The 19,050-nt window shown below is 41.4% G+C and overlaps 1 protein-coding gene across 2 annotated transcripts in view; it reads left to right on the plus strand.

The window, feature by feature from the left end:
- Positions 1-19,050, plus strand: part of LOC105272149 (LIM/homeobox protein LMX-1.2) — a 168,879-nt gene that overhangs the window by 42,681 nt on the left and 107,148 nt on the right. For both annotated transcript variants that reach the window (XM_011314092.1, XM_011314093.1), the window contains exon 2: positions 3,043-3,462. In XM_011314092.1, the coding sequence (XP_011312394.1) occupies positions 3,043-3,462 (420 nt within the window). The remainder of the gene's footprint in view (positions 1-3,042; positions 3,463-19,050) is intronic.

Consider the following 19,050-nt stretch of genomic DNA (forward strand, 5'->3'; position numbering starts at 1 on the left):
TCCAAGCACGTTAGAAAATTTCACAACATTTTCCCCTCAAATTTCCATAGCGCGCATGCGCCATCTCCCAATATTACCCCCACTCGACAAATGTATGACAACCCTTGTAAAAGCGTCAAGTCCCCCATAATTGGGACCTTAATTATTTTATGGCTGCAGCTCTGAGCTTACCTGAGGTTGCCCACCTCTGGCTTAGGGTGTTAGGAGGCCTGAAGACAGGCAACAGCACAGGGCGGACACGTGGAAACATTCCCAGCTCCCCTATGAGACTTCCTGGCACATAGCATAGGACTCATACCGACGTATGAGCGTTCCATGTTAGATGGGGTAGGCATTCGGACGGCTGATCCTTCGAAGGGGTTGTTCGAAGGGGTCAGTGGCAACGTTCGAATACGGCGCGCTCCATGAGAAGCTAGTGTCAGGGATATCCTCCCTACGGCGAGGGCAGCACGTCCCGGCACACAGGAGTTTCCCCAGCCGTACTCGAGAGTGGGGAGGCATCGGCACTACTGCCGACACTGTCGACTCACTCGGCAGAGCCGCTTCGGCTGGCTCCCAGTGCGGACCACTGGCAGCTCTCTCTCGAGCCCTTAGCCGGCTCCCAATGCCCAGCATTGGTCTTCTACGCTGTCTAGGTGAGGATCATCCTCTCCCCGGGAGTACTCTCTGAGTGAGGGCAATACCCTCCTCGGGTAGTGTTCTCTAAGGGAGGGCCATGTTGTTCCTGGTGTTCTCTGGGTGAGAGCCGTACTCTCCCCAGTTAGGCTCTCTACATATGGGGCTACCCTAGTGGGCCCGGCACGCTCTCGATGGTGTGCTTTTGGGTGAGTAATCCCCACGCTCTCGGCCTCCCGGCACTCTGCTATCTTACGTCGCTCTCTCGGCGAGGTGTTCTCAGAGGTCGCCCTCAGCGTCCCCGAACCCCGCAGGTATGCTCTCGGTATCCCGAACCACGATCTGTTCCCTGTCTAGATTTCGGTTATCATAGTCGCGTATCCGTGGACCCTGGCCCTCTCTCCACGACCTAGCATCCTGAGCAACCCAGGTTGTAAATAAATGTTTGTTCAATAAAGTAATAAATGTTGGAGTTCAATAATAAATTTACTTGTTTGCACGAATTCAAATTGGAAGTTTGCGTTCGTCAGCCGCCTTGTCCATAGGTGTCAGTATGTTGGTCCTGCGAGCGAATTCGTAGAGCTCTTCTATACCGTCCTTATCAACATACATTACTTTGATGCAGGTGGTCCCGAAGACATCCCACCGGATCTCATGAAGACCACTGCATCTAGTGCTCAGGTGGTGCGAATCCTCCTCTGTTAGTCCGCATCCCGGGCAAGTGGGATCGCTTCCTCTGCCCACTGTTGCCAAGTATGAGACTAGGGGCCAGTGACCAGTGATAAGCCCCATCAGAGAGCGGAACTTTACCGTGTTCAGTCCCACCAGCGTCTCAGCCAGCTTCCTCGAAGGTTCACGTAGTAGGGTCCTTGTGTGCTTAGCGCTTTCCGCAGAGTGCCATCTTGCCACAACCCCCCTCTCCGCTCGTTTCCGAATCATATCCTTTACAAAGTCTATGTGCACACCCACCAGGACCTCCTCTGTTGGCGCAACTTCTAGACATTCTTTTTTGGCCAGCTCATCGACCTTCACGTTGCCGAGGATACCAGCGTGACCTAAAATCCATGTCACTTCCAGCTGATTATAGGTAGCAACCCTCTGCATCAGCTCAGTGCAGTCGTTGACTAGTCAAGAGCAACTCTCATTCCTGAGCAGTGCCCTCAACGCATGCTTGCTGTCTGAGCAGATGTATATATTCTTGCCCCTCTCCCCCTGTCCAGGATTTCTCTGGCATAGGCCTTAAGGGCCGCAAGCTCTGCTTGGAGCGCGCTTGTATGCGAGTTCAGTGCAAGGGCCCTTGCAGTTGAGGGTCCTTCCGACCAAATTCCTTCTCCAGCTCGGTTGCCAATTCTGGAGCCATCCGTGCACCAGACCAGACCCTTCGGTGGCGTTCACTTTTTATCACCCCCTAGCTGGGTTACTTCCTCTCCAAGGTTGACCGTGAAATTCATTTGGAAGTGCCAGCGCGGCTCACAGCCATCTCCTCCCCTTGACAGCAGTCCCCGAAGGTTGCTGTCCGTCATAAGGATCGCCGCATGGCCACTGCTGGCCCCTTCCCACAGGCCTTGCAGATGTAATCTCGCGGCCGAGGTTAGCGCCACCTCCTTAACGTGAAGGTGGGGCGACTGGAGGAAGAGCAAAGCCTCCAGCGCTGAGGTGGGAGTCGTTCTGAGCGCCCCCCTGATTTCCAAAAGATTAAATTAATAAAAATAATTTTGATAGTTTTAAATGTAATCTAATAAAATAACTATTTTTGGTCGCAAACAAATAGGTTTAGTACATTTTACTAAATATTGCTACTTTTCCTTTCTGACACTCACGATCGAGAGAAGTCTCCCAGAGGCCTTACTTAAATTTGAATGGTTCTTGAAACACGGAATACAAAAAAAAAAATAAAAGACTCAAAAATATAATACTCGGTTGACGACCGAGGTCGTCGCCATCTAACAAGACATGGTGTTCAGTTATCGGAAGAAACCTGACAAACCCTGCCCTGAACATTTCTGAATGGGTGAACTCCCCGTGAGCTCGTATCGAGGCTAGTCAGAAACGGAGTCAGATCAAATATGACCTGATTAACGGAGGACGGAACAGCATCACCAGTTACAAGACTTTAACGTACGTAAAACAATAAGGAATGACAATTTTTACACGTTAAGACACGATGCATAGACCCAGAATTATTCACAAACCAAGAAAAATCTAACTGAAAAAAATGTCGAGAATAACACCCCCAAAAATTAAAAAAATATTCGAGGAATGTTTCGCAGCCTCTTAACTAATATGAAAATTTGTTTTCAATACTGGAAAGGATCGGAATCAGAGCCTGGTTCACTTGACGTGGAATACCTCATAGACAGTGGTTTTCTTGTTCCCGTCCGCAAAATGTATACAAAATTTGTAATTATTATATTATCCTCTTTTCAGATGGTACAGTTACAGTAAAGACTGAATCCGGATTACTGGAATCGGTTTGTGCATCCTGTGGGCGAAAAATAGTTGACCGATTTCTAATGAGAGTTGCTGACAGAAATTATCATGAGGATTGTTTAGCATGCGCAGCTTGTGCGCGACCTTTAGCACACTCTTGCTACACGCGAGATTTGAAATTTTATTGTCGAGCTGATTATGAACGAATATATGGTGTGAAATGCGGTCGGTGCATGGAAAAAATCAGTTGTTCCGACTTTGTACTAAGAACCGCCAGCTCGATATTTCACGTGGAGTGCTTCGCTTGCTGCATGTGTGGACAAACTTTACCAAGAGGAGCCCATTATGTTGTACGGCAGGGGCAGCCAATTTGTCGAAGAGACTATGAACATGAATATTTTCTCAGCAGTCCGCAAGGTTAGTGAATTTGAGATTTTCGGTTTTAATGAAACCATCTGAGTTGCCATAGTCGATAATATAAATCATAATACATCACCCATACAGAGAGAGCATCACTCGATTATTACTGAAGAAAATCAACGAATAATTGACGATTGACTGATTATTTGATTTCTATACTTGAAAAACTAGTTTGTGTTATGTTAGCGTCGACCTTATTGGAGAGTCCGAGAAGGAAAGAATATATATGGAGTGCTTTACATATGGTGTGCCATTAAAAAGGACGTGATAATGAGATAATAATACTTGTATGAAATGTCCCATACATATGTGACTAAAAATTGATTCGCAACTCATTTTGTTTTTGACATTATAGTCTCAAGTGCACTATGGCCATAACGATCCAGTTGTGATGAGAATGAACTAATCGACGGTGGGATGGAGGTACAGCATAATATATAAGCATCTGTATTATCGAGATTCTCATTTTCTGTGCCCTCGAATATTAATGTAAGATTTGTGAGATTCGTTTTTCGAAGAGGCAGAAACGCTGAAAACAGGTTTATTTAGGGGCTGGGGAATGTATAAAATTATTAAAATTATTGAAAATTCTTTTCAACAGGACAATTGTTAATGGTAGATTATTGGAGAATCATGGTTAGGTGAACGAGAGAGGGAGGAAGGAAGGGGGGGTCATGTCATGTTAATTTTTGAGAGAAACGGTATATTACACATTTAGATTAGATTCTGTTAGGTGATTGCCTAATTGTTCAATATATTTAAAATCCGTTGTGTCAGCTAGTTTTACGGTTGTGTAAGGTGGACAACAGTTTTTCTCCCTGAATTTCTTTATTAATTCCTCCCTTTGATGAATGTAAAGGGGCAATGCCACAGTACATGATCAATGTCCTGCAGTTCAGCATCGCAAGTGCAACTCTGACCGGAATTATGCCTGTTCTTGCTAGAGATGCTGCTAGGTGGTAGCGGTTTGCTCTAATTCTATTAACCGTTACAATAGTTGTCGTTACTGTAACCTGGGCTCATTGGGCTCACGCGGCGCCCGAAGTTCGTTAGCGAGAGCTGGGAGATGGGCCTCATTCAGTTGATGCAGCTACTGGCTCTAATTCGATTTTTCCCCCTCCTCGAGGCCTGGTTCAACAGATACCCACAGAGGGCGGCCGTGCGTTTGAGGGGGAATTTTGTGTCTATCAATTTAAAATGTAAATATAATTTTTTATGTAAATTATTTTTATGCGGCTATACGGAGCAAGAAATATTTTTAATGCTTCCATGATGAGGAATCACCTTTAATAATTATGTTGCGTTTAATATGTCCGAGATGTTCGATGAATGACGGTACTTATTGAAAAAAGCAATGTACAAGATGCACTATAATATAATGAATGTGGATTTCTTGGAAATCTAAACGGTGGAATTGTACTAATAAAAATGAACTCAAATAATGTCGAATTAGAAAAACAATGGCCGAAAACCATTTCCGAAATGTATTCTCCGAGGTTTTTCATTTCAAATTTGATTGCAAATTTCTATCTTTCAATTTTGTATTAAACTGCAATTTGGCGCCAATCTTGGAGGGTCAGCCTTTTTTGTTCGACTCGCACACCTCTATGCGTGGCTGCTTGGAATATCTTAACCCGAGAGGCCATTCATGCCAAAATTCCAGTCCCTACATTTTCAATGTTTGAGATCTTCCTCTTCTTTTCGTATTTCGTCAATTCAGCCTCTTACACTCTTTCTAATCGATTAGAGCTCAACTGAAAATGTCCTTTGTCTCTCAACTGAGAAAAACCAACCCAATAAAGATTAACGTATTACAGACGTTGTACCTGACTTACGTATCACAATAATAAATGGGTTTTCGGGAGACAGACTAGTTTTCGCCTTGTTAACGCTTCTGAATTCTAGGGGTTCTTTAACACCAGAAAGATTTCTCTCAACAATTCTGTCAACTCTTCTGTTCTGAGTCAATCGTATCCTCTGCATTCCGTACTTTTTCACCATTTGCACCCTCAAAATTATCTAAACCACCCAGGTCTTTAGCAAATAATTCTTCATTTTCCATCAATTTCACGGATTTCATGTCATTTGATTTGAAGTCACTTGAAATCGATGAAATCCCAGGATTTCTCTGACTTTAAGTAACTTCGACCGATTTGGTGAAATATCACGTTATTTCAAACATGATTTCAGCCCAAAGTGACAGAGTGATTTCATAAATGAATGGCCCCTCGTCGTCTACAGTAGGACTTATTCGCAAGACAAAAGGTGGGTTAATTGGGTGCCCATTAGAATTTGAAGATTATCCTGACCCTAGTAATAGGATGACTCCCGGCTACCTAAAGGTTGCCGAGCCCTGGTCTAAATCAGACATGGACTAAGTCGGAACCTCGGGAGCCCCCACCATAAAACCCTATTAGTCCCAATATTCGGACTACAATACTGCAATTGCGTGAGGCCCAGCGTCGTCCGAGTGGGAGTGGAAGTTTGTGCACGAAGAAGGGGGCAAACTTAGGCAGAGAAAGCGCCGCGCGCTTCCCTCAAATTTTGAAAAATCTTACTGCTGAAAAATTCAATTTAATTTCCACCAATTCAATTTGAAAATTTATTAGTTGTGCCGGGGGTAAGTGTTAAAACAGTATGGTGCCTGTAATTGATTCTTTCTTAGTCACCTTAATGATCAATAATTATTTCATTAAAAATTGAAAAAAATATCAGATGTCCGTTGTTTAAAATTCGATCAGCTTCCTTTATCATAAAAGAGATTGACAATGCATGATTGTGTTCATTATCAATTTTTTATTTGTCTTCCTATTTGTCGATGGATCGATTAATTTTTTCCATGATTACGAGGATGTTGCTGTTCATGTAAAGCGCTCGCTTAGAAGAAGAGTGCGCGACAGTGCAGTACTCTCCGCAAATGCTATGAACTTCAGTCTTTTTTTAGATTTAAATAATTCTCTTGCATATGCAACTGGTTTATTACAGTCTGTAAGATTGTCGAGGGCTTTCAAGAACCTTCACTTTTTAAATGTCGCTCGCCCAAGACGCTCTGCCCTTCCGCATTCATCATCCCACCATATCATGAGATTTCTATGTATCCGGGGAGAAACTGTTTTTCTCTCGGTGGTAGACTCTTTTACACGTTGGGTGAGTAGGTCGACAAACATCTTGTATTGATTGGAAGGAAACTAAATGAGAAAGTAGTTGTCAATAAACTGCTAAAATAGATCTGTTACTAGCCTGTGTAATTTATCCCAGGCACTGTCTCGGATGTGATTCTTAATGATCGTTTATGGTATATGTTTCTTTGGGTTGAGAGTTATATGAATACTGAACCCCAGGTTTCATCATTAACTTCCACTGTATCTGCGAGGTCTAGGATGGATAGGACAAGATCCAGATTGTAGTGTTTATTTCTGTATGCATCTAAATGTGTGACTGAGGAAGGGTTGTGTAAGAGCAAGTTTTCCGCTTGAATACATTCCAGAAATTTTTCACCACTATAATCATTGTCTTTGCAATTCTGCGATACATGATGTGCATTGAATTCTCTCTCAAGTATGCTATTTCGAACGTGCTGAGTGACCAAAGACATGTTCCGCACAGTAGTCGAGGTGCAGGATTATTTCTAGAATTCTGTAGCAGGCGTAATGGTGAGTGGTTGCATCAAGTTTGCTATTTCAATTCCAAGGATCTGAACCGTTAGATGGGGATCTACAACGTTCTCCAGTATTTTATTGTTGAGATGAATTCTGTAAATTATTGCTATTCCACCATTTGTTTGTTTTCCTTTGCGGATTCCAGGATTCCTTTTCGGATTCCAAAGGATTCCGGATTGTCTTCCTCAGTGTGAGAGCCGTTTTCGTCGACCCGTGAACGTTCTGAGTACAAAGATTTCTCGATTTCTATGTCGGTATATTTGTTATGGTTTCCAGAGAAAGGCAGTGCCAGGAAATCGGCGTGCAAATGGGTAGGGGTTACAGCTCAGATTTCCTCCTCGTCGCACTCTTGGGTGTCCAAGCATGGTGGGTCCTCATTGTATGATACATCTTCTACGGATATCTACAGAGGATAGGAAGATTCGCTTTCCTGCGTTCACTGTTTAGCATAGGGCCCTTTTTTTCTGCAGTTGAGACAGACTGGGCTATCCGTGGATTGGTAAGTCGTACAATCAAAATTGTTCCAGCTAATTTTAATGATCTTCGGAAGTTTGTAGATGCTAGAGGATCAATTACTACCTGTGTACGAAAACTTATGACATGTTCGGAGTTTTAGACGCTGCCTTAATATAATAAATCGCTGATAATAGTTTTACTCCAAGCTCGTTAAGCCGATTTGCGAGTATATTGTGTGGCAATGACAATGGTAATGATTTTAGAACGAGAGGCCTCATTATTAGTTTATTGCTGTTAATTGCTAACTCGGGCCGAGGGCGAGTCGGTCGGCCAAGAAACCCAATAGATTTCACATACACACATACACAATTCCCCGAGATTTTGGATATGTCAAAGACATGTTGGCGTCCGATGGATTCGCGAATGTATCATTTACCGTAACTCGTTGGATTGAGTCGATGAGAATTGCACGTTCATTGTCTGGATGGAAATCACTTGCAAGACGCCACGAATAACATCTCTGTAGTTCACTGGGGGAGCTTGAATAATTAGTATTGTCTGAAACGTTGGTTGTGCTGGACATCTCTTGAAAGGAACTCATTTCCCTCACTTTTTATAGTTATGCACAAAAAGGAGAATACTTTCTCCTGTCAGCTGTGAATTTAGGGTTGGGACTGCCTATTATCTGTGTGTTTTGGTCATATCCGAAATGTTCAAATTACACTGACATTTTGACTGTCACTTGTCACGGAACGGATTGAAAACACGTCTTACTCACTTAATGGTCAGTGATTGATCAATGATCAATGATCATGATGATTGACAAATCATTTGAGGGAAATTTCCTTGTAGAATTTTCATTGTAAAATCATTTCAAGTTGTCGTTTTAGTCTCATATATCGATAAGAAATGGGAAAGTTATGTGTAAAATAGATTAAATTTTCAGGAAAAATCCAATTCATTTCAAATCCAGGGCTTTCTGTTGGATATTTCTATGCAAAGAAACTTCTAAAAGAATTTCATCACAAACTTATATAATTTACATTTAGATTAGATTAGATGAATAAACGCTGAGGGTCGAACTGTCCTCCCCAATCAATCGAACTCAAGTTAGAGTTATGGTAGCTCCGCTTGTTTGAGGTTCGTATTATACGTCCAGCCCGGCTTTTTCTGCCAGTCTTAACAAATCTGTTGCCTCCTTGCTCGCGACTTGACTAGCGGTGGGGAAAGCAGTGCCCCACCAACGTAGCCTCGTTATTGCCAATGCCGGACAGTGGTACGGGACGTGTAGACTGTTCTCCTTTGTTTCATTGCAGAATCTGCATTTGCATCCCTGCAAGCGTCCGGCATAAGATGGCTGAAGCACTTTTACTGTGATGCAAGGTGATCTGAACGATTTTGATCGACCCGTGAGCCATTAAAAGGCTCACTTGTCTTCCTCGGTCGCTCCTTATCTGAGGCGTACGACACAGGATTGCTCCTCTGTCTCTTTCCTAGCGGGGACATGCTGGGGCTGGATGTGATCATGTGATGTATCATGCTCGGAGGCATTGCGATTGCCATACTGCACCTCCACCGACTGACCCCCTTGAGCGCCATCTCTCTGGCCTTGTTGAGCCATGAGAGCCACCTGCTCTGTATTACAATGGCCGTCTTGCAGCACCGCTATACTTTGTGCGGGTCTTGCTAGACACCGGCCTCTCTTCTTCCTGATTTGTTGAGGCCGCTGGAATCATTTCTGAATTCATAAAATTGTTTTTCGCCATATGAATCCCACGAGTTTATAGATGCAGCGGTCTCACCTGGGTAGAGCCTAATATGCCCGGGGCTTGGCTGAATACCCCCGGAGGTCGCCTGGTATCCGGAGGGCACCCTTAACGCAGCCCCCCCTGCGGCACGCAGCCATCGATACGGTAGCTAACGCCTTGCCTTGGGGAGTTGGTCCGCGCCGGGGTTTTTCGGTGTGTACACACGCGCCCTGTCCCGTCGTGGGCTGGCTAATCCATCTGGTCGTCCTCCCATCCGCCAACTGGAGACGCGCCCGGCTGGCGACCTAACCTTGTTCTCCGCACCCTTCCATAGAGTTTAGAGAACCCGGGTATAATGGTACAGTCAATTTAGCAGTTGAGGTCTCAAATAGTCTGCGCTGGATGAAACTTATACCAAAATGTTCAGAAAATTACCCTGAACAACATATCAAAAAGTAGGAGGTCAGAGTGTTTGGCTAATATCGTTAATTAATGGAAAACGGATGATTTTTTCGAGGTTAACGCCAAAAACACTCAGAACTTACGTTAGTCAAATCCTATCGAGAAAATAAAAATATCGGAATATAGAATAGAAAATACTCTGCAAAAAATAAGCGGGAAGCGATGTTCTAGAACAAATCTTTTATTTACTATTAATTTTTGCAGATTTTATCTCCTAGATTTCCCGAAAACATTTGTTGTTTAACTAAACTCCGCCCCCTGCTGCGCGCGTTCATTGCGTCAGTCCGCGGGATGTGCAACCCTTGGAACTGACGCGTTCTTCTACATATAAGAAAAATTGTTTTTTTTTTTCATTTTTCAATCATTTTGTTATGTCCGGGACTAATGGTCGGGAAACCACGTTATTTATTATTAAAATAAATGCGCCTCCGAATTAACGGTAATAAAAATAATTTGAGTCGGAGTGTTGCTCATGGACTCGTTCCCGAAAAGTTTGTCGAAGTTTTTCCTTATAAATGCAAATAGTTCTTATATTCCTTTCGTTTCTGAAAGAGTTAATTAAAATGTCTGGGACAGAGGGGTACTTTCACCTCTTTTAAGCCAGATTTTTAATGTCTACTCAGAATGTTTATTTATGCCGATCTTTTGTACAACTTGTAATTGATATTCCTTTAAAACAATGTGATTCTTGATAATTTAGAGTGATCTTTTATTTGATTCCATATAATTCAAAATTCGAATGACAAAATGAAATTTACAAAGTAGCGTTACTTACAGTTCTTGTTTGGTTACAATTTTTATTTAACCAGAGATGTAACTCTTTGTCCTCTGGGCGTAGGAAATTTGTTGAGAAATACAGTGAGCCTCAATGTATTTTGGCCTCACTGAATATTTACACATACGACCGGCTTTATTACTTCTAAAACCGACGGAATTTTCAAAATCTGCATTTCAGATTTGGAAAGAAAAGAGAAGTCACACTTTAAAATTTGTTTCAAAAAGAGCACTTGGAGCCGCGGGAGCTCTTGATGATTTTAAAGGTGTTTATGGAGAAAATTCTTAAATGTCACAACTTTACGGATCTCAGGCGACGATCAATTTTACCGAAAACTATCGACGTTACGGAGAAGATGACTTAGCTTACTGCCGTAATTCAAAAAGATATTGTTTTATCGGTGCCGTGGCGCTAGTCCGCTTTAAAAGACTTATATGACTCGAATTTTAAATCTCCAAAGAGTGAGAACAGTATAGTTTCACGATTTTTCCGCGACTCGAGATTAATTGTTCATAATCCGATTTTATATCTTTGAATTTGGGGCGTCAGCTGAGTCAGTGGGAATGGTTGATGGCGAAAATTCGAGGTGTGATATTTGTCACACGGTCGAATTTTCGCTGATTTTTGCTCTACTTTTATATTGTATTTTAAGTAGCCCGAGTTATTTGGCGTGATTTCGGAATTGTCGAAAGATAATTTCGAAATCACGCGTCGGTAAATTTTTCTCAATGTTGAAAGTGGCCTGAATTTTTTTATAAATTTATGGATATCACAATTTATACATCTACAATTATTGTCCAGCAATAATGAAAAATCATGGAGATGATTCCATTTTTTCACTTAAAAATTATATTTTTATCCGGCTAGCAATCCACTCAATCCCTTGAGGTAATTTTTACTTGTGGTGACTGGTTATAGACTTCTTGACGACTTTGAATAGCAAAATCAACGGAATTCTTCGAATGATGATATTACGCGTCTGGACAGATTTTCATTTCAATCAACAATATCAATCATCATGTCTCTAGTCATAAACCACATATACTTCGGAGAAATTACCTACATACCTAGAGTACCTGGACTAAGGGCGTGTCTCTGATTCAGATAATTAAGCTATATAATAAATATTGAGGTGCTGTCGAACTTAAAGGTTTCATGAATTGACTCAGCGAGTGGACTTAGCCTCACTACTCCTCTCTTCTCTATCACTTTATTACTGCGCTAAAATAGTTAAATTGCCGTGCTCTTGGAAATTCCATCAATTCGTTTCGAAAAATGAAACCATCAGTATTAACCACTAGTCAATACCTGGATTTTCCCGTATTCTCCATTCGGGCAGGTAGCTTCCTTTGTTAAATTCAGGGATTTCTATTTACCTGCACCCCACCCAAAACTAGTGAGAGAAGCAGCTGACCCCGCAGCTGATCGACCCTATCATACCGCTGTGATCATTTGTGAAGAACAGTTTAGTTGTGCTCATCGATACAGAGAGTTGCTGTATTCTACATTTTGAAAAAATGTCTCATCCAGGATTTCTTTTCATTTGCGATGGCAGTTTGTATAGTGGTGCTCGAACGAAAGTCGCGAAAAAAAAAGCAATAAATACATTCATATTAAAGAGTATAGAAAGGCAGGATGGAAAATGGAAGTTGCTTGAACATTTAACTGAGGTGGAAATACATGAACCGTGTGCAGTTGTTTACTATGCAATGAAAAAAATAGTTAGTGTTAAAACTGAAGCTCCAGAAGCAGAAGAATTTGATTTCAAAGTGAATTGTTTTCTGTGTGCTAAAAAGTGTGATAAATCCTGTAAAAAACAATACAAAATGGTGGCAACTGATGAATTACAAGCACGCATCATGAACTCCAGTGTTGCACGAAACGACGAATGGGAACAAGCTGTCCAGAAAAGGTTGGAATCAACATCTTTATTTGAGCTCAGGCTCGTTATCATGCCGCGTGCCATAGTAAATTCGTATTTACTCCCAAAACTCATGATATGGGAAGGCCGAAAATCCAAGACTTGGAATCTGCTTTTGAAGATGTCTGTCGCTATATGGAGCAGAATGAGGACTGTCAATTTTCTCTTATAGAACTTTTGAATAAATTGGAAAATTTCGCAGTTACTCCGATGACATTCAAGCAAAAATTATTGAACAAATACAACACGGATACAATCTTCATCGAACGTCCAGGAATCCCAACAATTGTTTGTTTCCGTAACACAGGATTCAAAATTCTGGCAGATTCGTTCTACCAAACGAGAGCTAAAACTGAAGCAGACGAACGATTGCGCATTGTAATTGCTGCAGCTCAAATAATATACGAAGACATCAGAAGCAAGTTTTATGAAACAGGAGTCTATCGTGCACCTGATGAGCTGCTTCAAAATGTTTTACATTATATTCCAGAGACCTCATTGGAATTTCTCGATATCCTGTTACTGAAGGGGAAGAAGAATACCGAAGATAGATTAAATGCAAAAAAGGATAGCATCGCTCACGCCATCATATCTGTCATACGTCCAAGGTCTTTCGTCTCGGCTATTCAACTAGCCATTGCGATTTATTTATCACGTAAATTTAGTTCAAAGGATTTAGTTACCGCCATCAACAGCCTAGGTTTCTGTGCATCGTACAGCAGTCTCCAGATGTATGAGTCCTCTGCTATTATGCATTATGAAAAAACGTTAGACAATAATGCATATTTACAACACGTATTTGATAATGCCGATCACAATGTGTGCCCTCTGGATGGTTTCAGCACCTTCCATAGCATGGGAGAAATTTGTTGTGTTACTCCTAAATCCAGTGTGAGTCACCAGGGGGAAATACTCAAATTGACTCGGCTCCCGAAAGCAGAAAAAATAGCTTCAAAAATCAACGTTCCCATCGTACCTTATAATCAATTGGATGCAAATCAATTGGGATTGAAATCAATAAGATTTAACGATGTAGAACAACTGAACTTCGGAGAACGAGAAGAATTGCCAACTACATATTCTCTCAATATTATCGCAAAATCATTGAAGGTACCCAGCATGCCCAGTTGGAGAGGCTACATTGAGGCGATTAGCCACGATCATCAATATCAAGTCTCACAAATTTACTGTTTACATTTCGTTAATTTGCCACCTTCAGATATGACCACAATCCACACCGTTCTGCACTCCGCTGCCATGGAATGTTTGCGATTGGGTCAGAAAATAGCCTTCGTGACTTTCGACCAACCTCTGTTCATCAAGGCTACGGAAATTGTTGCCAACAATAATGCTCTCCTGACAGATGTGGTGGTAAGATTAGGGGGATTTCATTTGCTGATGGTATTCCTTGGAGCTATCGGCAATAGTATGGACGGAAGTGGACTGAAAGAATTATTGGCTACAGTGTACGCTGCAAACACCGTAGATCATATGTTCACAGGTCACGCCTTCAGCAGAGCAATCAGAGCTCACCTGTTAGTGTATGCTGCATTGGGTTCCATTATAGCTCTGAGCGCAAACGACGTCCATGACCTTGCCAATCATGGGAGAACTTCACGACTTTGGATCCAATATTTCAAATGCCTAACCATAGTGATGCAGTTCATCGAAGCAGAGCGGATAGGCAACTGGCAACTCCATCTCTAATGTGTGCGGGACATGCTGCCGATTTTCCATGCAGCTGGGCATCTTAACTATGCAAAATCGGCTCAGATCTATCTTCAACGGATGGCAGAGTTGCCAGACATCATGGACCCTGGGGAATATCGCAAGTTGACCGCAGAGGGACATTTCACCATACGAAGTTCTAATAAAAAAATGGGCCGGCGTATGGACTGATATGACTGTTGAGCAGACTCTTATGCGTATCATGAAATTTTCTGGTGGTTTAACTCAACGTCGTGGAGTCAATAAAGAAGGCGTTCTAGCTAGGTGGATTCTTGGAATGCCAGTTGCGTATGAAGTAATTGAGGCTTTTGAAACTTTTTGTGGAATAAGGACATTCACAAGTGAGCAGCACACGGACTGGAGACCAAGAAACATCCAGCGACATACCGACGATTACGCAAAAGTCGTTGAATGGCTGACAATTCACAATCCCTTCGCTACAACGGAATGCCAGAGTCTAATGTCTATCTCAGATGGACTCTGCGCCGCTGAAAATGTCAGCTGTGATAACGCAATCGAAATAGGGATCACTTCAATGAAGACGATGGTTGGCGTTAATGCTGGTGAGGTCAAGCTGAAACGTACTGCACGTGTAAAATCTATTGCCACTACGAAGAGGGGAATCGTAGTTAACAATGAAGTTGTTGCTGTTAATACAACTCTGCTTTTCCAACGCATCGCTGCAGTAATTACAGATGCCAATCAGTTGGCGAATAGAGCTTTGAACCACGAGTTAGCTCCATTTCCTCTATCATTATTTGATGACAACGGTGGAATGAGAAAATGAAAGAAATCTGATCTCTACACTGCATTCAAATCCCAAGCCATTGGTGATTTAGACCTCACTACGTGCAAAATCATCATTGATGGTGGTTTTTTATTGCACAAAGTAGTATGGCCCCTTGGAGCTACTTATGCACAAATTCTTACCTTATAAGAAAGCTACATCAAGAAGAACTAGGGTGTAAATGTAATAGTAGTTTTCGACGGCTACAAAGAGAGTGATGCAGGAATAAATTCCTATGAAAGATTCAGGCTATCGAAACTCAACATGGGTAGGCAAGTTGTTTTCGAGAAGGACATGAGTGTTACCCTAAGCCAATCAAAATTTTTATCAAATGATCAAAATAAAGAAAGGCTCATTGATTTTCTTCCAACCCAACTGAGAGCTGCCGGAATGGAAGTGAAACAAGAAGCTGAAAATGCCGATCGACTGATCTTTGTCACTGCCATTTAACAGCTGGAGAATCATCCAAAGGTAGCAGTTTTTGGCCAGGATGTGGAATTGATGGTGCTCTTGGTAGGTCTCACTCCAATTGATCAATAAATTTATTTCGTCAAAGAGGAGAACCGCAAGAAACCCACATTATACTCCACAAAGCAACATCAGCATCTTAGAGACCGAATTCTAGTCTGCCATACTTACACAGGATGTGACACAACAAGCGCCATTCTCTCCAAGGGGAAACGAAAATTTTTGAAGATATTGGAGAAAAAACCGAAGCTGCTGGATGATGTTGTAATCTTCAATGATCACAGCGCAATGAAAGAAAGCATCAAGCGAGCAGGCGAGCGGTTCATACTGGCTCTTTATGGTGCTGGAGAGGACAAGACATCAATCAACGCTTATCGCCATGAACGTTCCCTATGTTGTACTCCACGTTTCAAAACGGAAGTGCGACTTGGACAGCTTCCACCGACCATTGGATCCACCGAGGAACATACATGGCGTGTTTATCTGCAAGTCCAGAAATGGTTGGGCAATGATTGATTGAGCCCAACGAACTAGGGTTGGAGATTGGATGATCACGTTTTTTTTCCCATTATGACGAAGGACCGACTAGCTCCAGAAGACATCCTGAATATGATTCACTGTTCCTGCAAGGGGAATTGTTCGAAAAGGTGTGGATACAGAAAAGTTGGATTAAAATGTTCGATTATTTGCACAGGATGTAATGGCAATTCCTATTCCAATTACACATCAATTGATATATCCTCTGAATCAACGGAAAGTTCGGACGATTCTACAGAAATTCTGCTCAACGATTTGGACACTTTAATCCAACAATCATCTGAAGAGGAAGCAACTGAGGATGAAGAATTCCCTCCATTTGAGCAGTACGAAGAAGGTGACGTCTCGACGGAGTCAATCGATGAAGATCCTTTACGAGAGGATGTTTCATTACACCCAGAGACTGAGGACAATCATCCTGATACTGGTAGTGAGGGTACGACAAGTAAAAGACGACGTTTGGACTGAATTAGAACGGTAAGATTCATTAGATAACACAGTGGATGTCTAGCAGGGATTTAATTTGAAGTTAAAGTATTCAAAGTTTCTTTTTTTCTATTGACAGATATTTGATGGGACCCTTCAACTCTTACGAGGCGATGAGATGTACAAAAATCCACTCTCCAACTCTTCAAGCCACGGAAACAAAAGAATCAATTAGTACAGTAAATTAATTGAATTAATAAAAATTTACTAGGAGTTCATTCTGATGACTAGTTAAAAAAAAATAGTTTTCATCATTTTTCAACTTATCCATATCAAACAATGAATAAACCAAATTTTATTTAATTCATTTTTTGTGTTTGAATGGAAAATCCCCCCCCCCCCCCCGAATTGTGAGCCGCTAAATAGAGTAGTTATATTTATTTAAAAATTACGTTGGATCGTCTCCATGATGTTTCTTGATTACTGGACATTAATTGTAGACGTATAAATGATTTAAAAGTGAAAAAAAAAGGCAATTTTTCTTGTATGTAGAAAAACGCGTCAAAGGTTCAAAAGTTCAAAGGATTGCGCATCCCGCGCAATGTTTTCGGGAAATCTAGGAGATAAAATTTGCAACAATTAATTGTAACTAAACGGTTTGTTTTAGAACATCGCTTCCCTCTTTTTTTTTGTAGAGTATTTTCTATTCTATATTCCGATATGTTTATTTTCTCGATAGAATTTGTCTAACGTAAGTTCTGAGCGTTTTTGGCGTTAACCTAGAAAAAAATCATTCGTTTTTCGTTAATTAGCAATATTAGCGAAACACTGTGACCTCCTACTTTTTGATATGTTATTCAGGATAATTTTCTTAACATTTTGGTATAAGTTTCATCCAGCGCAGACTATTTGAGACCTTTCAGGTATAAACCATCTTTAGTTTGACTGCACTATAATTTATATAGTAATCTAATAAAGTTTTGATAGAATTATCGGCAGATTCAAATGGTCTTATTCCAATAGTTTTGGACCAAGACATTTCAAATCCAGAGTGGGTGAACTTAGGTGCCTAAAGTTGCCATGAATTTTAACGGTAATATTTTAAGAATAGAGTAAGTTATCAACAATTTTTTATTCATATGTAATTATGCGAAGTTCATAAATTGAAATGCTGATTCGTATAGTTCGGAGTAGTTCCCAATTTAACTAAAAAATGGATAGTTCAGACCCAGTGGCAGCGATTGAATTTGAACTTACCCCAAAGACGTACCTGTCGAGGGATGATTTTATTGAGAGCGTAGAATGTGGGATGGAGGTTGAAGGGGATAAATTTCTTTGATCGCATTTTAAGTTTGGAACACGATTGATACCAGCTGGGTCTCAGTTTAAACTACCTTGATTTTAACTTGGCATCCAAGCTTGGAGCAAGCTCAACGTTCAAGCTTGGATTAGTTTTTTTAAATTCAATCAATAAATTTTAAATGTATGTAGGTAATGTAGGTTTATTTCATAAATTTTGACCACTCTTGGCCAGATCACACATTTTTCAAGCTGTGAACATTTTTCAATTACCTGCGCTCAATCACTCTCTCCATCTCATTATTTTCATGTTTTTTGCAGTAATTATTCATTAACGTGGTCACCTGGCAATGGATGAATTTTTAAATGTTTAACAGTGGGATGAATATAATGGAAAAACGTCAACAAGACATGAAATGGAAGAATTCAAATTTGTTGTTTCCGTGTGCTTTTTCGAGGTCAAAAATCTTTATAATTTTTAAAATGCTGCTTAAGAAAGGTTCAAACAATATTTTAAAAAATTAAAAAATCTTTTCACAAATGACTTTCCATTCACTACTGAAATATTCAATTCCGAGTGATTTATTCAATGCAATTTTATGCGAAAGTTTATATAGAAAAAAAGGATTACTTGATATTTTATAACAATGCCAAAAAGAGCAAGAAATATATGCATATTTTTCGTTCAAAAATTTAAAGTTCTGCGCGTTGACTGTCGTAACGATACCCTCACTTTGACCCGAGCTTCGTGGTCTCGCCCCTCCGACTACTTGCACAATACAATACGACCCATTTTTTTAATAGTCATTACCCTAATTGGAGGTGAGAGCTAGGTGCGCCTATTGAGCGGACTTTGCCCATGCCTAGTCTCGATGGTACGGATTCTCCTCCGTTAGTCCGCATTTCGGGCAGGTAGGATCACTTCCTCTACCTATCTTTGCCAAGTATGAGACGCCAAGCATCGGAGCTTTATCCTGTTCAGCCTCACCAGAGTCTTTGCTAGCGTTTTCGTGGATTCACGCAGAAGGGTCCTTGTGTGTTTTGCGTCCTCCTCAGAGGGCCACCTCTCCATAACCCCCTTCTCCCGTTCGTTTCCGGATCATATCCTTGACAAAGTCGATGTGCACAACCACCGGGTCCTCCCCTGTGGGTGCAACCTCTAGACCAGGGATGGGCAACCTCTGCTCTGAGAGCAAGTCGTGCTCCCGACCTCTATTAGTACATAACAAAGGGTAGACGAAAGCTTATTGCGTCGGGTGATGGGCCTTTATGACCCAAGTCGTAAAGGGCCTTCTCCTCGGCTGAAATCAACCAAAGTG

The sequence above is a fragment of the Fopius arisanus genome, unplaced genomic scaffold (assembly GCF_000806365.1).
Source record: "Fopius arisanus strain USDA-PBARC FA_bdor unplaced genomic scaffold, ASM80636v1 scaffold00145, whole genome shotgun sequence".
NCBI classification, from domain to species: domain Eukaryota; kingdom Metazoa; phylum Arthropoda; class Insecta; order Hymenoptera; family Braconidae; genus Fopius; species Fopius arisanus.